Source organism: Carcharhinus amblyrhynchos, chromosome 2 (genome assembly GCF_965287045.1).
Source record: "Carcharhinus amblyrhynchos chromosome 2, sCarAmb.v2.hapA, whole genome shotgun sequence".
NCBI lineage: Eukaryota > Metazoa > Chordata > Chondrichthyes > Carcharhiniformes > Carcharhinidae > Carcharhinus > Carcharhinus amblyrhynchos.
In genome coordinates, this window is record NC_137325.1 from 129,655,843 (window position 1) to 129,680,265 (window position 24,423).

The 24,423-nt window shown below is 41.7% G+C and overlaps 1 protein-coding gene across 2 annotated transcripts in view; it reads right to left on the minus strand.

Annotated features, from left to right (window-relative positions):
- LOC145358603 (protein mono-ADP-ribosyltransferase PARP14-like) overlaps positions 1–24,423 on the minus strand; it is a 61,667-nt gene that overhangs the window by 27,098 nt on the left and 10,146 nt on the right. Inside the window, exons 2-9 of one of the 2 annotated variants that reach the window (XM_080212811.1) lie at positions 23,633–23,760; positions 18,789–18,819; positions 17,411–17,614; positions 15,251–15,481; positions 12,395–14,424; positions 6,604–6,840; positions 5,900–6,121; positions 5,198–5,306 (exon numbers count right to left, since the gene is read on the minus strand). In XM_080212811.1, the coding sequence (XP_080068937.1) occupies positions 5,198–5,306; positions 5,900–6,121; positions 6,604–6,840; positions 12,395–14,424; positions 15,251–15,481; positions 17,411–17,614; positions 18,789–18,819; positions 23,633–23,760 (3,192 nt within the window). Of the gene's footprint in view, positions 1–5,197; positions 5,307–5,899; positions 6,122–6,603; positions 6,841–12,394; positions 14,425–15,250; positions 15,482–17,410; positions 17,618–18,788; positions 18,820–23,632; positions 23,761–24,423 lie in introns of both variants that reach the window. The other variant, XM_080212800.1, reaches the window with a different exon arrangement.

Consider the following 24,423-nt stretch of genomic DNA (forward strand, 5'->3'; position numbering starts at 1 on the left):
TACAGGTGTTTCAACAAACTAATGGAAATCTGGGATCTCAGCCAAGAATGCACAATGAGCCTTGGCTGAGAACTCAGACTTCCATTAGTTGTTTATCAGTGTTTTAAGTGTTTTCCACTGCTGTTATGTTTCTGATTATCAGTAGGTTTTTCCAGTTTACTTCTCCTCATTTCATTCTGAAACATTTAAAATTGGCTTTCCTCCCTCATTTATTACTTCGGTATTAGTTTTATGTATTTTGCAATCTTTATCTTAAATCATATTATGTTATGACCAGGGTATAGTTCTGCTTTCGGTAGACTACGCTCCACTGTATGGGAATGTCGAGGAATCAGCCCAACAACAAAACTAAAGGTCTACAGCGCCACGGTACTCACTACCCTCCTGTATGCCTGTGAAATGTGGACTGTGTATCGAAGGCTTGCAGGACAGCTCAATCATTTCCACATGACTTGTCTTCACAGAATATTACGCGTCCGTTGGCAAGACAAAGTCCCAGACACTAAAGTTCTCTCTAGAGCAAGTCTACCATCAGTCCACACACTGCTGATGAGAGTGCAGACCCAGTGGGCAGGTCATGTCATCCGTATATCAGATGAGCACATACCTAAGCAGCTCCTTTTTGGGGAACTCTCTGCTGAAAGGCAGAAGAAACATTTCAAAGACACGTTCAAGGCCTCCCAGAAGCTGCTTGACATTTCCCACGTGGTCGTGTCAACACTGGCACAAAGCCGCCCTATCTGGCGCTGCCTCATCCACAAAGGCTGTCAAGCTCACGAAGCAAGGTGCATTGCTGAAGCACAACTTAAGCGCAGGCTACGCAAGTCCAAAGCCACCAGAGCAACAACTACAGTGTCTACACAAGTCTGTCCAATATGTGCCAGGCCATTCCGTGCCCAAATTTGCCTGATCAGTCATCCTCGGACACACTGCAACCAGCCTCAAAATGACTAATGGTGTCGAGGTTCTCATCGACGACGATGGACGAACAACATTATGTTATGATTGCTATCGCCCAAATGCTCCTCTATGCTCATTACTTCTGCTCTGGTTTACTTTGCATTCCCAGTCTGTTTCAGTTATTTTTTACTTTTACATATGATGTGGATGTTGTTGCCTAGGACAACATTGACTGTCTGTACAGACAATCTCCAATTGCCCTCAAGAAGGTGGTGGTGAGCTGCCTCTTTGAAGCTGCAGTCCATATAGTGGCAGCACAGCAACAGGAAGGAAGGGAGTTCCAAGATTTTGACCTAGCAAAATCTTGGAACTGGTGAGTAATGATGATCTACTTCTGAGTTGCGGGGGTGGGGTGTAAACTTGCAGGTAGTGGCATTCTCATGCATTTGCTGCCCTTGTCACCTTGGTGCAGGGGTTACAGGTTTGGAAGATGCTATTAATGGAGGCTTAGAGAATTGCTGCAGTGAATCTTATAGATGGTACATATTGCTACCTCTGTATATCGGTGGTGGAAGGAGTGAATGTCAATGGTGTGGATGGGATGCTAGTCAAAGGGGCTACTTTGCCCTGGATGATGTTGAGTTTCTTGAATGGTGTTAGAGCTGCATTTATCCAGGCTACTGGAGAGTATTCATCATACTCCTGACTTGAGTCGTGTAGATGGTGGACAGGGTTTGGAAGGTCAGTTGATGAGTTACTCACTGCAGGGTACCTAGTCTCTGACTTGCTCTTATAGCTACAGCTTATGGCCATTCCAATTCCATTTCTGGTAAATGGTAACTCCCAGGTTACCTCAGCCTTTTCTTGTCAGTTCAATGGAGGATAGCTAAAATATTCTAAGGTCATTATTCCGATGTCCTCAATTTTTTAAATATATTTTCTTACATATTTTGTCTTCTAAATCCTTTCCCCTATTGAGTGATAGAAATATAGGAAATGGGAGGTGTAGGACAATCAGCCCTTTGAGCCTGCTCCACCATTCAACATGATCATGGGTGATCCTCTACTTCCACACTATACACCAACGTGCTCTCCATACCCCTGGAGTCTATAGAATACTCTAATTCATCATCTGGGTCCTGAAACTAGAATGATCCCTACTTGGCTTCATGATTTGTGTATTCTCAGGTGATTCAACAAGGTCAATCTTGGACTTTTATCAAAGAGGAAAAGAGTGGCCACGGAGAGGGGGGTTCTTGCCTTGTTCTGCTCTCTATTGTTCTGCTATCGTTGCTTTGATGCTTGCAGAGACCGTCGGACCTTCCATTGGTCTCTTCCGCTCAATCCACCGGACTCTGTCTTCACATGCTGGGATAGACATCTCCCTATCTCACCGAGGGTTGAGACCCGTCGGCTACCGTCACCTGGTTTAGCCGGCTGGTCGAGGCTGTTGCCTGGGGTGTGGCCGCTATCGCATGCAAACAGCTACGGGGAGCCACAAATGAGAGCTGAGTGCCAGGTGGGGACAAAGGATGGACAAACCGCCCTGAAAGGACATGACATGTTCCCCCACCAAAGGTATTACCCCTCCCTGACATCCCAAACACGCCTAGACATGCAGTAGAGCTGCTGGTCCTGCACTTATTGAGAAGCTGTTCCAGTCCTTTTGGAAGCAAGGATCCATTCCTCAGGAACTTAAAGATGCTTCCATCGTACACCTTTACAAAGGGAAGGGCAATCGGTAAGTATGCAACAACCACCGAGGAATCTCGCTGCTCTCCATCACAGGAAAAACCCTTGCAAGAGTCCTGCTAAATCGTCTGGTCACTCATCTGGAGCTGGGCCTGCTTCTAGAGTCACAGTGCAGCTTCCACAAAGGTTGTGGAACTACTGACATGATTTTTGCTGCATGCCAGCTTCAGGAGAAGTGTCAGGAGCAGAATCGCGAGCTCTATGCAACCTTTGTTGACCTCGTGAAAGCCTTCGATACTGTAAGCCGACAGGGCCTGCAGAGGATCATGTCAAAGTTCGGCTGCCCTCCAAAATTCATTCAGATGGTACACCAGTTCCCTGATGGCATGATGGCCAGAGCACTGGATGGCGGAGAATCCTCTGAGGCATTCCCAGTCACCTATGGTGTCAAACAGGGCTGTGTGCTCACACCCACACTGTTCAGCATGATGCTTACTGCCATGCTGAATGATGGCTTCTAGGACAGTGTTGCTGGAACCAGCCTCAAGTACTGAGTGGATGGGAAGCTCTTCAACCTGAGGAGACTTCAAGCTATTACCAAAGTGAAAGACACTGTTCTGAGAGATTTCCTCTTTGCCAATGACTGCGCCCTGTATACTGGCTCAGAGCCAGACATACAAGTCAGTATGGACAAATTTTCCATGGCTTGTGACAACTTTGGACTCACCATCAATATTAAAAAGACTGAAGTCATGCACCAGCCTGCTCCTCATGCACTGTACACAGAACCCATAATCACAATCAAAGGGCAGAAACTACAGGCAGTGGACCAGTTCACTTATCTTGGCAGCACTCTCTCCCAAGCAGTGACTATTGATGCTGAAGTTAACTGCAAAATAGCAAAGACAAGTTCTGCTTTTGGTAGACTGCATTCTACTGTATGGGAACGTCGAGGAATCAGCCCAGCAACAAATCTAAAGGTCTACAGCGCCGTGGTACTCACTACCCTCCTGTATGCCTGTGAAACGTGGACTGTGTATCGAAGGCTTGCAGGACAGCTCAATCATTTCCACATGACTTGTCTTCGCAGAATATTACGCATCAGATGGCAAGACAAAGTACCAGACACTGAAGTTCTCTCTAGAGCAAATCTACCATCAGTCCACACACTGCTGATGAGAGCACAGACCTGGTGGGCAGGTCATGTCATCCGTATGTCAGACGAGCGCATACCCAAGCAGCTCCTTTTTGGGGAACTCTCTGCTGGAAAACACTCACGTGGAGGGCAGAAGAAACATTTCAAAGACACACTCAAAACCTCCCAGAAGTTGCTTGACGTTGACACAACCATGTGGGAAACGCTGGCACAAAACTGCCCTACCTGGTGCTGCCTCATCCACAAAGGCTGTCAAGCTTACGAAGCAAGGTGTATTGCTGAAGCACAACTTAAGTGTGAGCTGCGCAAGTCCAGAGCAACAACTACAGTGTCTACACAAGTCTGTCCAATATGTGCCAGGACATTCCATGCCCAAATTGGCCTGATCAGTCATCCACGGACACACCGCAACCAGCCTCAAAATGACTAACAGTGTCGAGGTCCTCATCGATGACGATGGACGAACAACAACATTGTTGCTTCTCTGCAGTAGACTTTTTCTGACTGTGTTGCAGCTAATTGGATAGTGTGCCACCAGGTGGCGTAGTTAGTGGCAGGTTTCCCCTGTGCTTCATTGTCTTTTGGTCCCCTTTTTAATCAAGCCTTCAAGTTTCTACCATATTGCAGCATCTATGCAAAACCTGAACTGCATTTCTAGCTTTTCTAGAGGGATTCAAATTAAAATTAATAAAAATTTGGAATTGAAAGCCAGTCTCAGTAAAGGTTACCATTAACTGTCATCGATTGCCATAAAAACCTATCTGGTTTGCTAATATTCTTCAAGCAAAGAAATCTGCCATCCTTGTGTAGTCTGGTGCCTATGTAACTCCAGATCCCCAATCATGTGGTTGATGCTTTATTGCCGTCTGAAATGGCCTCACAACCTTTCCAGTTTCAAGGGGAATTAGGAATGTCAACAAATGCTGACCTTACCTGCAATGCTCACATTCCATGTGAGAATAAAGAATATTTAAATATCACTTGATTTTAATAATAGATGGGACTAATTGGATATTGCTTTTAAAGAGTTGGTACAGGCATGATGGGCCAAATAGCCTCCGTAACTGAGTCTAATTAATGTAAATCCATCGGCATATAAGAATGCATATAGAATGCATACAGAATCCTGGAACCCCTAATGCAGAAGGAGGCCATTTTGGCCCATCAAATCTGTACTGACACCCTCTCTAAGAACATCTTACTCAGTCACCCTCCCCCAGCCCTATCCACATAGCTCCGTGCATCCATCTACCTACGTACCTTCGGACACTCATGGGCAACAAACGATCTACCTAACCTGCACAGCTTTGGGTTCTGCTGCAAATATTTTGCTAAATTATTTTGTGTACAGCATAGTAAGGTTAATTAACGTATTAGGAGCAGAACAAATAGATTCATCTTTAAAAATGCAAGATATGTAAAAAGAGTGAGATAATAGTTTTAAATTACTTATGTTTCCTGTTTGTGAATCCACTTTTCGATTTTTTCTCAGTTCTTTATAGTATGAGAGCTCATTGACTGGAATTCCTTCTGCTAACAGCAATGCGTCTTCAAATGCCTGCAAAGTTGAAGATTGTTTCTGTGTCAAAATATTCTGAATTTTTATTTGATAAAATTTAAAACTGAAATAGAAGCATAATTCAAATATTCAACCATCTTTAATCTCCAAATTTTATTGTTGAGAACATTTAATTAAAAGTGCATGCGCATTCGCTATTCATTATTTTGTGGTGAAGAGAAGTGTTTGATTTACTTCAGTATTATATTCTCTGTAAATCTATTAGGATATTTTAAAAGATCACCGAATGCAATTTGCTCAAAGTTCCTTATGCTTTGCAAGGGAATTGTTTAAAGTTGTTGCACAGATTTATGCTGTGGTGGTTGAAATCATTGAACTTTTAAACATTTGAAAAACTCTACTGCGACACATTTTCAAATTGAAAAGCCCAGCTAAAAGGTAAAGCCAAGTTAACAAACACCAATATGGGTTGGCAAGTGTGGATAGATAAGAGGCCCGAAAATCTCAGATGTCTCAACAAAACCATGATGGGTGATCCAGTACTTGCAGCTTTTTAATTTCATTTTTAAAATCAAAAAATTGCTGGTTTGGTTTTGTTCAGCTCGTAAGAAAAGATGAAAGAACATACATACCGAGTAAATATCCAAGTCCTTTTCATAAATGACTAACTTCACTTGTTTAAGTGTGGATATAGAAGTTGCATTGCTGAATTTTTTCATTTCCGCAAAAAATGTTTCTGCTACAATATCCTTTGGAAATCTCAAATTTCCAGTGCCAATGGCAGGAAAACTTATCGACCTGTATTGGCTTTCATGCGCATTTTTTAGGCATTTTTGGATTATTGTTCGAAGTACCTGATCAATAAGAAGTGATCTATTTAAAATATGTACTATATTTAAAACATACTACAGTCTTTCAAAGTAATCTAGAACAAATAGCAAAGTCAACATGATAAAAGTCCTTAAATCTAGTTATCTGGTCCTATATCAGATTCTATAAAACCTCCAACTGCTCACTCCAGTCCTGCGAGGAAGAACCACCCCCCTTCCCCAGGAATCAAACCCTGATCTTTCTGCCTCCTGATTATCAGGGTCTGTATCGAAAGGTCAGTGTAGGAAATTGCAATCAATTAATAAAGGGGATTATTAAAATTAACATAAAACATATACATCCTCCTTTAAATAAAAAAAATCAACACAGGTGATGGGTGAATTTAGAAGCTAGTTATAGTATTCAGGTGTTTTTGTTCAGCTCACATTTATAAATAAAATCTCCATAAATCAAAGCAATAAAGACAGCTATGCTGATAGAAAATAAAATTCAAAACAATACTTACTTCTTCAGATTTATTTCCACTCCAGGAACAACAAATCACGTTGTACACTTCTTTGCAATGCAACGCACAATTAACGGTGCTAACGGATAAAACATCTCCAGCTTTGAATTTTTTGGAGCCTTTGGCTTTGTCTGTGTTTGCTTGTAGTTGAGCTCCAGCCTGTGTTAGGATTGCTGTAGATACAGGTCCTTGTGAAAGATTCATGGTCTCAGACACCGTGTTCACGATGACATCACACTAAAGTATATTAAATCAGAAATGTAATTGTGTTTTAATTGGAATCAGAGAGAGGGCTGGCTTGTTTCAAAATGATTGCGAGATGTTTATATCAAACACACAATTCACAATTCAGCCATATTGATTGAATCTTACCAATGTACATTATGTTGGAGGCAAGGATGTGCAGGAAAGTATCAAGGAGAAGCCCTCTGAAGATCCTGATGATGGAGACCAGGCAGGGCCAAGAGTGTGCATGGACAGGAGGGCTGGAGACCCTCTCATCACCTCCCACTTCACGGAGGAGGACTGTCTCACTGTCCAATAGTATGACCCTAGGCTGTCGTGACCCTTCCGTGACGAGGGGATGGAGATATCAATCATCGGGGTGCTGGGGCTGTGGAGTTCTTAATCACCTACTTCCTTTTCATTGCAGGAGGATGATGACAACTTGCAGTGGGAAAGGGTCTGTGATGCTCCTCAGCTACTGTTTATGTTTGATTTCTGTCTGTCAGAATGAGGTTCTGCACTTCATTCCTTCTATGCTCTAAAGGAGGATTATGTGCAAGGGTCTAGGATTCACTGAATCATGCCAGAATCCTATCACTATGAAAGAAATTTGTACTGAGAGGACCTAGCCATCTGGTACGCGTGGAAGCCCAGTGAGAACTATGGTTTCCCGATGGGGAGAAGCATCATGCAACTGGAAGGTGGGTTAAAAATTCTGACGTGTTGAAGTGCGGAGCAACAATTTAATTTAGTGACATCTCAAAATGTGACAAGTGATGAAGTCCCCTAACTATTTGTTTCTTCTTATGTGGTCACACTTGTGTCCCTATAATTCCTTAGCCTTGAGGACCCACCCACTACATCTGTAAGCACATCAGAGGTGGAGGCAGATCTTTATTGTTTGTTATATACATAAATGATATAGACAACAATGTGGGGGGAATTATAAGCAAGTTTGCAGATTACGCCAATATTGGTAGATTGGTTAATAGTAAAAAAGATTGTAAGTGACAGGAAGGTATAGATAGGGTTAAATATCATCCACCACTGCTCTGTCCATCTGACCAACCTAAGTGTGAGATGATGCACTTTGGATGTAATTAGGCAAGGGTGTAGGTAGCCCAGGGGAACAGATAAATCTAGGAGTACTTATTCACAGATCTCTGAAGATGGCAGGGCACGTGAATAGGATAGTTAAAAAGACAAATGGGACACTTGGTTTTTATCCCTCATAGCACAGAGTATAAGAACAAGGGAGTAAAATTTGGAGCTGTATGGAACATTGGTTAGACCCACAGCTGGATTGCACTAGGAGGGGTACAGAGGAGATTCACTAGGATGTTGCCTGAGAAGGAGCATTTGAGCTATAAGGAGAGACTGGATAGGTTTGGATTGTTTTCTCTCGAGCAGAGATATGATTGAGGTGTATAAGATTATGAAGGGTTTTGGACAGGATGAATAGGAAGCAGGTTGGTTGAAGGAGAACACAAGGGAACATAGTTTTGCATAAGGGGCAAGAAATTCAGAGGGGATTTAAGAAAACATTTATTCACTAAGTGGAATGCACTGCCTGGGAAGGGAATGGAGGCTGGAAACTTTGCTTTTTGAAGGTTGTATTTGGATGAGCACTTGAAATATCATAAAATTCAGGGATATGGGACAAATGCTGGAAAGTGGGATTCGTGTAGTTATTGATGGGCCGAAGGACCTTTTCTGCACAGTACAATGTGAAGAGGACCTTTGGCCCATCGAGTCTGCACCAACATGTGAGAACCACCTAACCTATCTACCTAAACCCATTTACCAGCACTTAGTCCATAGCCTTGAATATTATGATAATGTTAATTGATCATCCATGGATAGAAATTGTCCCATTGCAAAGGCATAGCATGGGTTCATAAAAGGCAGTTGATGTTTAATTAATTTAGTGGCATTCTTTGAGGGCACTATGAGTGCAGTAGACAAAGGAGAGCCTGTGGATGTGCTGCATCTGGATTTCCAGGAGGCATTTGATAAGGTGCCATACAAAAGGCTGCTGCATAAGATAAAGATGCACAGTGTTACGGGTAATGATTTAGCACGGATAGAGGATTGGTTAAGTAACAGAAAGCAAAGAGTGGAGATACGTTTTTCTGGTTGGCAATCAATGACTAGCAGTATACCTCAGGAGTCTGTGTTGGGACTGTAATTGTTTATGCTTTATATAGATGATTTAGATTTGGGGGACCAAGTGTAGTGTGTCAATGTTTGCAGATGACGCTAAGCAGAGTGGTAGAGCAAAGTGTGCAGGGGACACCGAACGTCTGCAAAGGGATATAGATAATTTAAGTGAGTGGACAAGGGTCTGGCAGATGGAATACAACGTTGACAAATGTGAGGTCATCCCATTTTGGTAGGAATAACAGCAAAATGGACTATTATTTAAATGGTAAAAAAAAATGCAGCATATTGTTGTGCAGAGCGTCCTGGATGTCTGTGCATGAATTGCAACAAGTTGGTTTGCAGGTGATAAAGGCAAATGGAATTTTGTCCTTCATTGCTAGAGGATGGAGTTTAAAAACAGGGAGGTTATGTTGCAGCTAGACAAGGTGCTAGTGAGGCTACGCATGGAATACTGTATACAGTTTTGGTATTCTTACTTGAGAAAGGAATATACTGGCACTGGAGGGCATGCAGAGGAGATTCGCTAGGTTGGTTTTGGAGTTGAGAGGGCTGCCTCATGAGGAGAGACTGAGTAGACTGGGGCTATATTCATTGGAATTCGAAGAATGGGGGGGCGGGGGGAAGATCTTACAGAAACATATAAAACTATGAAGGGAATAGGATAGAAGCAGGGAGGTTGTTTCCACTGGCGGGCGAAACCAGAATGAGAGGGCATAGCCTCAAAATAAGGTGAGCACATTTAGAACTGAATTGAGGAGGAACTTCTTCACACAAAGGGTTGTGAATCTGTGGAATTCCCTGCCCAGTAAAGCAGTTGAGGCTACCATTGAATGTTTTTAAGGCAAAGATAAACAGATTTTTGATCAGTAAAGGAATTAAGGGTTATGGTGAGCAGGTGGGTAAGTGGAGCTGAGTCCACAAAAAGATCAGCATGATTTTATTGAATGTCAGAGCAGGTTTGACAGGCCAGATGGCCTACTGCTGTTAGTTCTTATCCAGTTACTTTTAAAGGATGTGAGGCAACCCACCTTCACCAGCCTCCCAGGCAGTGCATTCTGGACCATCACCACCCTCTAGGTGGAAAGGTTTTCTCTGCTCCAATGAAAACAACCCAAGTCTATCCAACCTTTCTTCATAATTTAAATGTTCCATCCCAGGCAAAATTCTGGTGAATATCGTCTGCACCCTCTCCAGTCCAATCCTATCCTTTCTATAATATGGCGACGAGAACTGCACACTGTACTCCTGCCTTACCAATGTTCTATACAGCTCCAACATGACCTTCCTGCTTTTGTAATCTGTGCCTCAACTGATAAAGATTAAGTATCTCATATGCCTTTTTCACCACCCCACCAATATGCCCTTCCACAACCTTAGAGATCTGTGGACAAAAATTTCAAGGTCCCTTTGTTCCTCAGAACTTCCTAGTGTCATGCCACTCATTGAATACTTCATTGTCAAAGTATTCCTTCCAAAGTGTATCACCACACACTTTAAGGTTAAATTCCATCTGCTACTTACCTGCCCATTTGACCATCCCGTTTATATCTTCCTGTAGCCCAAAACACTCAACCTTACTGTGAAAGGTGGTTGTGTCATCCACAAACTTACTAACTCTGCCCTCCCACAATTGTCTATGTTGTTTTATATAAATGTGGAATAATAGGGGACTCAGCACTGATCCCCATGATATGCAAAAAAAACCCCAGAAAATGCTAGAAAATCTCAGCAGGTCTGACAGCATCTGTGGAGAGAGAATAGCGCCAACACTTCGAGTCAGGATGACTCGTCATCGCAGCTCTGAATGGCAGACCAGGCTCGATGGGCTGAGTGCCCTAGTCCTGCTTTTAGTTTCTTTTACAGTCCCCAGTGACAGCTTAATGCCAATTCATGTCAATCCAACCACCACCTTTTGCCCTTACACTTTCCATGTCAACTCACCCAGTATCAAACTTGGGCAAATACAAGAGTAAAGTTGAGATGAAATAAAAGTCTAAATAAACAGAACCAAATGATTCAACTACCAGATCAGGTTTAAGCTCTGCAGTCCTGGCCACATCCAATCATATATGGTGTTGAATAATTAATCAACTCACTAGGGGAGGAAGCGCCATAAATATCCCCATCAACGAGTGGGGAGCACAGCACATCACTGCAAAATATCAGGCTCAAGCATTTGTAACAATCTTCAGCCAGAAATGCAGAGTGGATGGCCTCATCGGGAGGTCCCCAACATCACAGATGGTGATCTTCAGCCAATTTCTTTCACTCCACTTGATATTAAGAAATGGCTGAAGACACTGGATCCTGCAAAAGCTATAGGCCCTGACAATATTCTGGTAATAGTGCTGATGGCTTGTGCTCCAGAAATTGCTGTACCCTGGCAAAGCGGTTCCTGTAAAGCTACTACACTAGCATCTACTCAGTAATGGAGAATAGTTGCCCAGGTATGTTCTGTACACAAAAAGCAGGACAAATCCAACCTGGTCAATTACTGCCACATCTGTCGACCCTCAACATCAGTAAAGTGATGCAAGGGGTCATTATCAGCACAATAAAGTAGCACATGCCTAGCAATAATTTGCTGACTGCCTCAATTTGGGTTCCATCTGGATAACTCAGTTCAACTAATGAACAAAAGAGCTAAACTTCGGGGTGAGGCGAGAGTGACTGCCCTTGACATCAAGGCCACATTTGTCTAAGTATAGCATCAATGAGCCCGAATGGGCCTGGGTAAGATGCTGAGTTGGTATAGGCTCAATGTGCCAAATGGCCTCCTTCTGCACTGGAAGGGTTCTATATCACTATTTCTTCAGTGTCATTGAATCTAAATCTGAAACTCTCTTACTTTTAAACACTATGGGTATATCTACGCAGGATGAATTGCAGCAGTTCATGAAGGCAGCTCACCTTCTTAAGGACAATGAATGGTGATTCCCTGTAAAAATTGGAAATCAAATCAAGATTTGAAACTTGGGACAAAATGTAGAAAACACCAAATGCTCCTGACAGCTAGAGGAAATTAACCAGCAACTATCTGGTCAGTAGATGATCCCTTCAAATTGCATTAGCAGGAAAGGGTTTTTCTTGCTGCCGAACACACGCCCAGCTGTGTGAGACTAGACAGAGAATGATGTTTGGAGCGCATGCTCCAAAACAGTAGCATGGCATCAAATCAGCATTGCACGCTAATTAATGTCATGATCTGGCTGTTCTAAAAGCTTGTAGCGATCATTGAGCAAATTAGCACTATAACATGGTTCCAGTGCCTTTTATCCCACAGACATGTGCACCTGCTACAGGTGACACTGAGATCCGAGGACATGGACATCATCCAAAAATGTTTAACAATTCAAGCCCAATATCCCATCCCTGCACTTCAGTTGCTCACAATTTATTTTACCTTTTGTTTACTGATGTCTCCTTTCACCAGAATCACCTTTAATCCCTCATTTGTTACAAATGTGTCACCCGAGTTAGCTGGGTCTATTTCAGGTGCAGCAGTGACAGGCTGCGTTATGGACATGCTGGGTCGTCTGATGTCTTCTTGCCACGGTTCCAGGCCTGTGTCAGCCAATGAGCTTTTCTTTTCCCGTTTGAAGGCTAATTTCATTACTGGGATTTTTGAATGTTTAGTTTCGGGTTCCATTGCCTGTTTAACGGTTTTCTTCACAGTTTTAATAGCGGCATCATCAGTACTCACAAGTCTGATGTCAGTCAGCATGACATCAGATTTTCTGGATTTCTCACAATATTCTTTAATGGCTTTTACCATTATCCATGCGGAGGACTCACTCGAGTTAATAATTGGAATTGCAATAGATGTGTAAAGCTGTTCACTTGCAGTCTTCAGAGCTGCCAATATGATCTTCTTCAGAACTGTTTCTTCTTGCCTATCTGATTTTGTCCATCTGGCATGTAAGACCACCGAGCATGGTAATTTTCCAGGGAACCTTGGAATCACATCATCATCTTTCAGCTCGTATTTGTTCTTTCTCAGTTGATTAATGCTTTCTTGAAGCTCAGGACCACCAGCTTCTACCAGAGCTTTTGACAATCCGGTGGAACAATCAAATGTCTCATTTGCCAAGTGTAAAATTGCATCAACTTCATGAATTGCTAAATCATGTTTAACAATGGAGATTTTGAACTTGTTCAGAAACGTGACTGACAATACTATTTCCAGTTTATCGGAAGGAGCAAGATTTATTTGTTGCCCTTCTTGATTTTCTATGTAGATTACACATTGGTAAGGGTTCTCCAGTTTCTTCAAAAGGTCTGGGTCTTTAGCAAAAAACTGAGCAGCTCCAGGTTTGTACAGTTCTCTTTGATGCATTTTAACTTGTTTCAACATGTCCAGTATTACAGCTTCTGTTTCTGTTGCATTTTTCATACTTACTTGAATCTTTAACCCCAATGATCGTTCATTTTTCACAAAATGGACATTTATATCTTGGAGGAGGTCTGAAAAGTTCACAAACCTCTGGATAAATTCAAAGACACCCAGTGATGGAACTTTAATAAAACAATCAATCATACGGTTTTCATCCATGTACTTTTCAATGCATATTTTTGCATTTTCAACAATGATCTTGTACCCAACAAGAGTGATACAGTCATGTTGGCCTGAAGCACCTTTTGGTTCCAGGTAGTGCTGCAGCAAGTTCTTTTCTTTTATGTCTTTTAATTCCAAGTGTTCTTTCTTAATGGATGCTGTGGTTTTCTCTATGAAGAATTTGAAATCATTTGTATTGTCCATGCTAAAGTTTACCGGAATTGGTACTGTTACTTCTGCAAAGGTCACCTTCAGTTTTTCTTCAGCTTTTACTACATCTTTTTCTGATGCTGCATACAAAACTCCTTCCTTTTCAGCATCATCAAATGTATATACTGCATTAATTTTGGAGTCCAAAAACATTTGTGTCAGGAAACCTTCATTGTTTAATTGTGTCAAAAACGTTGTTAAATGTTTTGAAAAGTGGGTGATTTTGTTTATTATTTGGCTTCCTTTATTTAACAGTTCAATTTGAACTTTGAGAACATCCTTTTCCAGCCCTGTAATTTGCACAACATTTTGCATCATGTCAAAATGCAGCTGAACATTAGGAAATTTTTTCTCTAGATCCTGGTTCTTCAAAATCAATATATAAAACTTGTTTTTGTACTGATTTTCCTCAGTCACACAATTGCTTGCAAGTTTGGGTTCATCTTCATTCTTTTGGATCAGTGTTTCAGAGTCATTCTTTTGGATCAGCGTTTCAAAGTCATTCTTTTGGATCAGTGTTTCAGAGTCTTTTTTGTCCTTTGATGGTTTAGAATCATTTCTGTCTTGCTCAGATGTAAATTCCGTTAACTTCTCACCTTCATAATAACGATGCAATTTCAAAGTGTGATCTCTAACGTTGTGTGTTTCAGATAGAACATGTTCAACAGCTGAATTTTAAAAAATGAAAGTTATTTCATCTCAAGTTAATAAACTAATACATAAGTATCAAAATAACAAACTCTTGATAGTTACAACAATGTAATGCAGGAAATTATTTGGGTCCATTGTGGCTAAGCTGCCTTTTCGTTAATGCAATAAAAAACAAATCCTATTATTTGCTCCTTCTTCAATAAGCTTTGCATCATCCTCAGTTTCAAATATTTAGAAATTTTTAATGTTAATGACAAATAGATCCTTGGAGAAAGGATTTTATGTTCCAACAATCCTCTGTATAAAGAAATCCTCTTAACGGTTGATGACTCTTATCACTGATTTACCAACTTAAGGAAATAAAAAAAGGAAAGACTAAGTATCAAACTCTTCATAATGTTCCCTCTATTAAGTCTCCAAATAGCCTTTTCTGTTCTAGTGGAAATAATTCCAGGATTTCATGTCAATCCTCACATATATTGTTAACCGAGCCTCTCATCATCTCGGTTATTCAATACTATACTGTATAAGCTTATTATAGTGAGGTGCTCCAAAATGTCTCCCAATAGTCTTTGTCCTAACTAATGATTCGTTGAACAAAATTTACTTTCGTACTAATGTTTCCTTGTAATATCCAAAATTGCACTGGCTTTTTTATCACTTGATTTGTACTGCACTTAGAGAATTAAACATTGGAGTCTTTAAGTTCACTTTTCATACCACCATTCTTTCAGCAGGATTTTCTGGTTTTGCCAGCAGCAGACATAATCGTGAACGAGATGGAATAGAGATAGTGTTCCCTATACCCAGGTCCAATTCACGTACATATAAATTGAGAATTACCTTCTGGGTTTGGAAAAATCATTACTGCAGACTGTGTAGATTTGTCCACATTGGCTTCTACATTAGCATCACATTTCAGGAAGCGTTCAAAATACAATATTAGATAATCTTCCGCTATTGAGTCCGGCAACTGAGTAACACGGAGGCATCGTGTTCTTGGTAAATGCTCAGCAACTGGTTCCAGGCCACAAAACTTTTTATTGCTGAAAGCATGGACAGCTTTGTTCAAATCTAGATGGGGGAAAACAGGAAAATTCATAAGTAAAAGAATATTGAAAATTTGCAATGAACACTGCTTTGTTCTTCAAGAGTGATATTAGATAACAAATAAATTTTGATTGATCACATTCGTGTAAATCCAGGGAACGCTTTGCTCCAATCAAGCACTACAAAATCAGAGGGTGCAAATTAAAATTAAATGTTGAGACAAATAGATTCAGTGATATCTAAAAACATTTCTAGAAAGAAGGACTGAAGGATAAAGTAATCTTGTTCAATTGAAATCAGAAGGGTAAATCTGATTAAAATTACACAGTCCTTGACTAGATAGGGTAGGCTGTAAGAATCTTTTTCCCACATCACAGGTGTCTAAAATCAGAGGGCATAGGTTTAAGAGGTGGTTTAGAAGGAATCTGAGGTTTTTTTAAACCCCCCAGACAGGAGAGTGATGGAAATATGGAATACGCTGCCTGAGATGTTGGGGAGGCAGGTGCTATTGCACAATGAAGAAGTAACTGGATGAGCACTTCAAATTGCCAAGGCATAGTAGGATATAGACTAAGTGCTGGTAAGTGGGATTAGTATAGCTTGGTATTTGATGGCTAGCAGAGACTTGGTGGGCTGAAGAGACTGTTTTTGTGCTATATGACTCTATGATTGGACTTGCATTTATCCAAGCAAATTACTAGTGTTATTAAAGAGCCTTTCCTTGAAACTTCTTAGATTCAAAATAAAGATAGTATATAAATTTGGAGTAGGTCACTTGGCCCCTTGAGCCTGCTCCACTGTTGAAAAAGATCACAACTCATCTTACTGACTTCCTGCCTACTCCCAATAAATGTTCATCCTTGTTTATCAAGAATCATTTTAGCTCTGTCTTAAAAATATTCAAAGGCTCTTCTTCCACTATCTTTGAGGAAACGAGTTTCAAAGGCTCACTACTTTCAGGCAGAAAGAGATTCTTCTCATCTCCATCTTAAATGGATGATCCCTTATTTTTAAAGTAATCTCCAACTCTGGGTTCTCCCATGAGGAAACTTCCTTTTCACATCCACCCGACAAGATCTCTCAGGCTCTTAAAGGATTTAATCAAGTTACCTAAACTCCAGCGAATACAAGCTTAGCCTGTCAAACCTTTCCTCATGAGACAAGCCACCCATTGCTCATAATAGTCTAGGAAATCTTTTCTGAACTGCCTGTAAAATGCATTTATATCCTTTCTTCAATTAGGAATACTGTACACAGCATCCAAAGTGTGGTCTCACCAGTACTCTATATTTTCAATTGACAGAAATTCTGCAATTTTATTCATGAAGTCCACTGTTATATCCTTTACTATTACCACAGCAATCATGCACAATGCAACATTGGACACATGGCTGCAATTAAGCAATTTTAAATCCTTGAAAGATGCGGAAACACATCTAGTAGTGCATGCTCTCTCTCTTGGTGCAGACCTAGCAATGGCCATCACTTCCAGCGTCTCTGGGGAGGTTGCTGACCTGCTGCCTTCTAATTAGTTAGTAGCTATTGGCAGAGGACAATCATCCTTAATAGGGATGGCAGTCCAAGTGACAACCACTTGAGTGGTTGCCCTGTAAAATGTGATCTCAGTTCCCACTGACTGCCAAAGGGAGAAGGCACCTCACCTGCAAGCCTGTAGTCAATAACCCTGCCACCTCAACTAAATTCTGGCCATTCCAGGGCTTTGTAACTCCATGTTACATTGAGGTTGGATACCTCACTCTAAAACAACCTCTTGTCTTTAAATGACAACATCCCTTAAACTTTGAAATCATTTTTCTAATTCCATGGGCATCCCTGCTCTATAGTACTTTTACAGATGCAAAACATTTAAATTACACGACTCAATGGTTTTGAGTGAAGTTTTCATTATGTAAGTAACTTAGGGTGTGCAACAGTCCCTTATTTAAGTCTTACCTATGTTATCTGTAAATTCCACAATAAAAATGGAAGTTTCATTGGTGTATAAAATCTGGAAAGAGTCGGTGCCACTGCAACATTCAACGTAAAAGCTGAAGTGTTCAGGTTCAAAATCTTCAGTTTGTAATTTAATACAAATTCGATGTGAGTTGATAAGATCACTTTGCCCATCACCTTCATCCTGTACCTTACTGGGTGAAGCTGCTAGTAGTTTAAAAATAAAAGAATAATGGTTAAAACAAAACACTGAAGACATGGCAGTCCAGTACATATTCCCGGTATGTACATATGCACATTCTTGTGAGGAAGCAGGATTGAGGAATTCATAGACCAGGTGCAAGCTCCCAGCAAAAGCCCATCTCATACCTGAACTTTACGTCTAAAAATTAGGTAGGGAGAAGATTACAGCATCAGGGTCTTCTAGATGGTGCTGAAGGAGCATTGGCTTTACATTTTCCAGTGGAAGTATGGTTGGTGTTGGCTGACCTAATGCAGATTTGACAGATGTCCAACATAAACCAAAGCATCCAATATTCCTGGGGCAGGATTGTTGTCGGTGCAGACTCGAAGGGCCAAACAGCCTCCTTCTGCACTGGGGTTTCTATGATTGATTTCAATGATGCCATAAAGTTAGACTAAACAAAATAAAAGACCCATGCAGGAAAAAGGCAATGTCTTTGTACATGCAAATAAGTGGCAAATAAGGACTTTAATGCTTGCTTGCAGCCAGCTTTATAAACTGTCTGCCCTAAACGAGGCAGATATTGGGCTGGCTGCTTTCGGGAGAAAGTGATCTTGCATTTAATTTAACCAGTGCTCTTTACAGGGACCATTAAATGCAGCCAAAGAAAAGTAAATTCTTTTAAAGAATAATTGACTGATTGAATTGCCACCGCCCCTCATGGCCACTCCTTCTCTCACAATTGTCAATCCACCCTTCCTAACCTCTACTGTCCCCCAGTGTATCGCTGTCTTCATATCCGGATCACTACTTCCCCCAATTGCTTTTTTTGTTTCTCCATTTGCTTCCATGATATTTCCTTCCGTAAAAAGCTTCTGAAGTGTAACCTTATTAAATTCTTACCAACATATGCTGAATATCAGTCATCTGCTAATTTAGTTATCTACGCAAGATAGTCACAGTATCACGGTAGTTGCGAAGCAATCTTAATGACTTGGAACAGGTGTCCAACTGATATTTGGAGTGAAAAATGACTCAGACACCTGCCTGCGTAATACGCTCACCAACTGTTCACTATATAATACGAATGGAAGGTAAAACATTTTAAAACTCTTATAAACTTCTGCCTCTTTGATTCCCAAAAAATTCAATGCCAGTTATTGTGGAAAAATACTGATGAATGTTCTGTCTTACCCTCAGAGGCACAGGTAGAATCTTTTATGACCTGAAATTAAAAATAGTCATTAGAAAAACTTAATGGTTGCTAGTATACTCTGTAAAGACATTACTGGCCAAGGATTTCCACAATGAGGTAGTTCTGACAGTGATACTAGGATCTGTCATCATCTGCTCTACTTGATAATTGATCCGGCTACAAGGTTAGGGGAAGGATCCTGGGGAGTAAGCTTCTGGTGGGTGGTGCACCTGCCATGCTCCCTCTTCCTCTCTCCATTTAAAACAGCTGGAAACTCAAGCATAAGCTTGTCAGCCAAGAGAAGCTGAAGGTGTGGGGAGGCAGTAGGGAGAGGACTGTGTTGCGGGGTCCTCCTGAAAAATCACTAATCATTGTGTTTGGGGGACAGCTGCACTGTTGTTGTACATCAGCTGTGACTTAACTGTTGATACTTCCGCCTCTGATTCAGAAGGTTATTGGTTCAAGGCCCACTCCAGGAATAGAATTTAATGCTCCTTCCTTTGGCAGGTTTGTGGTGAGGACATTCAATTAGGATGCAGTGAGGACATTTAATTGGGTAGATATGTGGCAAGTGGGCACCCAGTTACCTTCCTGCCTCCAGCCTGATTAAGGCCACAGAGAAAAGGTCCCATTGTCAGTTGAGGCCCTTAAGTGAGATATGAATGCCCTCTTAACAATCTCATCCCATTGCTGCTGGTATTAATTCAGCAGCATAAGAACATAAGAACCAGATCAGGAATAGGTCCCTCGAACCTGCTCCACCATTCAATAAGATCATGGCTGATCTTTTCATGGACTTAGCTCCACTTACCTGTCCACTCACCATAACCCTTAATTCCTTTACTGTTCAACAATTTATCTATTTTTGTCTTAAAAACATTCAATGAAGTAGTCTCAACTGCTTCACTAGGCAGGGAATTCCACAGATTCACAACCCTTTGTTTGAAGAAGTTCCTCCTCAACTCAGTCCTAAATCTGCTTCCTCTTACTTTTAAGCCATGCTTCCTAGTTCTAGTGAAGCAGATGGACAGACTCAGCGTGCAAATGACATGACAAAAAATGTGTGTAGGGTTCCTTGCCAATTCCAAAGAGTGGACCTCTCATTCAAAGGCACTGAGTGGGTGGTTGAAGTACCTGGCATCAGGCAGGGGATCTCGTGGAAAGCCACAGTCCTTTATTGCTGATCCCCTTCCCCCTGACCCTCCTCACCCAGTGCTAGTCTCTGACTGAATGGCAGCTCTCAGTCTTTGGACCTCCTGGAGCCCTTGATCCCATGAAAAGCACACTGCTGTTCTCTTCAGCAGCAGAGCAAAGTCAACCATCCCAGAAATCATGCACAAAATCTAGACTGATGCACCATGCAGTTCTGTGGGAATGCTACACTCAGGAGATCCTGTCTTCTTATCAGGCATTAAATGAAGGTCCTGTCTGCTCTCTCAGGTGAACACAATAGATTTTTTGGCATTATTACAAAGAACACCAAGGGGGGCATCTTACTGTCTTGTAATATCTAACCCTCAATCAATATCATTAAAACATAGAACATTACAGCATTGAGAGCCAAAGGGCCTGTACTGTGTTGTGCCAAGCTATGTCCAATCCCAAGATCAAGCTATCCCCTCCCTATCATTCTGGTGTGCTCCATGTGCCTATCCAATAACCGCTTGAAAGTTCCTAAAGTGTCCGACTCCACTATCACAGCAGGCAGTCTATTCCACACCCCAACCACTCTCTGAGTGAAGAATCCAGCTTGGACATCCCTCCTATATCTCCCACCATGAACCTTATAGTTATGCCCCCTAGTAACAGCTACATCCACCCAAGGAAATAGTCTCTGCACGTCCACTCTATCAATCCTGCTCATCATCTTATAAACCTCTATTAAGTTGCCTCTCATCCTTCTCCGTTCCAAAGAGAAAAGCCCCAGCTCCCTCAACGTTTCCTCGTAAGCTCTACCCTCCAAATCAGGCAGCATCCTGGTAAATCTCCTCTGCACTCTCTCCAATGCTTCCACATCCTTCTTATAGTGAGATGAGCAAAACTGACACAATATTCCAAATGTGGTCTCACCAATGTCCAGTATAGTTGCAGCATAACCCCACGGCTCTTAGACTCAAAGCCCCTGTTAATAAATGCTAACATATTATAAGCCTTCTTCTCGGCTCTATCCACTTGAATGGCAACCTTCGGTGATCTGTGGATGTGAACCCCAAGATCACTTTGTTCCTCCACCTTCCTTAGAACCCTGCCGTTGACCCTGTAATCTGTATTCAAGTTTGTCCTACCGAAATGAATTGCCTCGCATTTATCAGGGTTAAACTCCATCTGCCACTTTTCGGCCCAGGTCTGCATCCTATCAATGTCTCTTTGCAGCCTGCAAGAGCCCTCCACCTCATCCACTGCTCCACCAATCTTGGTGTCATCAGCAAATTTACTAACCCAACCCTCAATCCCCTCTTCCAAGGCACTGATAAAAATCACAAATAGCAGAGGACCCAGCACTGACCCCTGTGGTACACCGCTGGTAATTGGCCTCCAGTCTGGAAATTTTCCTTCCACCACCACCCTCTGACTTCTATGATACAGCCAGTTACTTATACAATCAGCCAAATTTCCTTCTATCCCACACATCTTTATCTTCTTCATGAACCTAGCATGGGGAACCTTATCAAACGCCTGACTAAAATCCATGCACATGACATCAACTGCTCTACCTTCATCCACACACTTAGTTACTGCCTCAAAGAATTCAATTAAATTTGTGAGGCAGGACTTACCCCTCACGAAATCGTGCTGACTATCCCGAATTAAACTGCATCTTTCGAAATGGTCATAAATCCTATCGCTCAGGACCCTTTCCATTAACTTGCTGACCACTGAAGTAAGACTAACTGGCCTATAATTACCAGGGTCATTCCTATTTCCTTTCTTGAAGGGAGGGACAACATTTGCCACACTCCAGTTCTCTGGCACTATCCTCGTGGACAGCGAGGACCCAAAGATCAAAGCTAAAGGCTCTGCAATCTCATCCGCTGCCTCCCAAAGTACCCTAGGATGTATCCCATCTGGCCCAGGGGACTTACCAACCCTCAGGTTTTTCAAAATTGCTAATACATCTTCCCTCAGAACATTTACCTCCTCCAGCTTGTATCACACACTCATCCTCAAAAACATGGTCCCGTTCCTTAGTGAACATTGAAGGAAAGTATTCATTCAACACCTTACCGATCTCTTCTGGCTCCATGCACAAGTTCCCACTACGATCCTTGACTGGCCCTAACCTCACCCTGGTCATTCTTTTATTTCTCACATAAGAGTAAAAAGCCTTAGGGTTTTCTTTTATCCAACTCGCCAAGGACTTCTCATGCCCCCTCCTAGCTCTCCTAAGCCCTTTCTTTAATTCACTTCTAGCTACCTTGTAACACTCAAGCAACCCAACTGAACCTTGTTTTTTCATCCTTACATGCACTTCCTTTTTCCTCTTAACAAGACATTTAACCTCCTTTGTGAACCATGGTTCTGTCCCTTGGCCATTTCCTCCCTGCCTGCCAGGGACATACCTATCAAGGACATGCAGTTTTTGTTCCTTGAAAAATAACAGACTATCTGGTCATTACCATCTGCTACTTGTGACATCTCGGTGTAAATTGCCACTGCATTTTCTACACTGCAATAATGATACATTTCAAAAGTGTTTCATTGGTGATAAAGTTTTGGGACATCCTGAGGTCAAAATATATAATTGCAATCTCTCCATTTTGGAAAAAAATTGTTGTGCCTGCCAATGGCCTGTAGAGTGTGTTACATTTAGGTTCCTTGAGTCCGTTCTTGTTCTAAAACAACAGCTTGTAATTTAATAGCACCTTTAAAGTAATAATACTTCAGCAAGGCATTAGAAAACAAAACATCGCACAGAGGCACGTAAGAAGATATTAAAGCAGATAGCAGAGGGGTTTTAAGAAGTGTTCTAAAGGAAAAAAGCAGGAGCTGTAGTAAAGGAATTCAAAATTTAGGGTTAGGCAATTGAAGGAATGGTCAGCAAAGGTGCAGTGATGAAAATTCGGGATGTTTAAGAAGCCAGAAAGAGTGCACATTTACTGGAAGGTTGAGGGGCAGGTGGTTGCAGAAATGGAGAAGGATGAGATCACGAAGGGAGTCGCTTGACCTGGAGTCACAGTCGGCCAAGAGCACAAGGGTGGGCAGTTCAATGGCACAATGGTTAGCACTGCTACCTCACAGCGCCAGGGACCCTGGTTCGATTCCTGGCTTGGGTGATTGTGTGTGGAGTTTGTGCATTGTCCCCACGTCTGCGTGGGTTTGCTCCCATACTCCAAAGATGTGCCGGTTAGGTAAACTGGCCATACTAAATGTGCAGGGTTGCAAGATTGGATGGAGGGCAGCGCATGGGTGGGATGCTGTTTCAGAGAGTCGGTGCAGGATTGATGGGCCGAATGGCCTCCTACTGTACTAACAACATTCTACTCTATTCTATGAGAGAGGAATGGAACTTGGTGTGAATTAAGTCATGGGCAGTTTTGAAATAGTCGAATCTAAAGGTAACTCCCAGTGACAAGGATCCTATCTACTCTCAGGTTTTTGAGCATTTAGTTGAAGCCCTGTACTGAAATTGACAAATTCAAGTTTGACACAATGCACTTTATCTTAAAACCCATTATTAAAATCTAATAGTATCCCAGAGGATAACACCAGTAGTATCCCAGAAGGATAACACCAGTAAAATGGTCCAAGCTGTTTTTCCCTTTTTGAATGCCAATATTTGAAATTCAGTCATTTCGTGACAACAGAATTTTCTGTAATGACTGTTGCATGGAGTTATACTTACTGGTGAGGGCAATTCCTGTACATCATCTTTGGAATTTGTCTGTGAACCACTGTACCGAGTTACTGAGAGTTGAATGCTTTGTCCATCAATGGTAATGGTATGTGTCCTTTCCAGGACAGACTTTTGAACTAAAATTGTAACCAGAAAAATCAAATATTTACAAATAGTTGGAAAAAGTATAGATTACAATTAAAAACATAACAATTATTCTCAAAATAAAAGCAAAATATTGCAGATGTTTTAAATCTGAAATAAAGGTGGAGAATGCCAAAAATATGCAATACCCTGTGTAAGGGCATAAACCCTGACGACAAGATTTTCTGGCCTCCTACTACGTGTTTCCCATGGCAGGAGGAGGCGCGCCGTTCACCAAGATCTGCTGGTTCCACTGCTGAAAATGGGATTTCCCATTGTGTCCTCCCCACATTGCTGAGAAACCTGGGGATCCACCATTTACAGGAATGGAAGATCTGCCAGCATTAAAGGCCAGAAAGATGCAGCCTGAGCATTTCAGGTGAATTGTTAATGGTTCAATTTAAGGCTAAGTTTGTAAAAATGGAGGGACTTAGGAGACCCCTCTATAAAAGGGTTATAAAGAGGCATTTATTGATATTAGTTGGGAAGAAGATATAGGGCCCATACACTTGCATAGCATTTTGTGAATAAATCTATAACACCTGGGCCCAAGGTGAGGAGCCCCTCCATCTTGCTCAGATGGCTGGGCTCCTCACCTTAGTCAAAATGGCACCAGGAGCCATGATTCTGGAAGTCACATCAGCAGCCCCCCATTT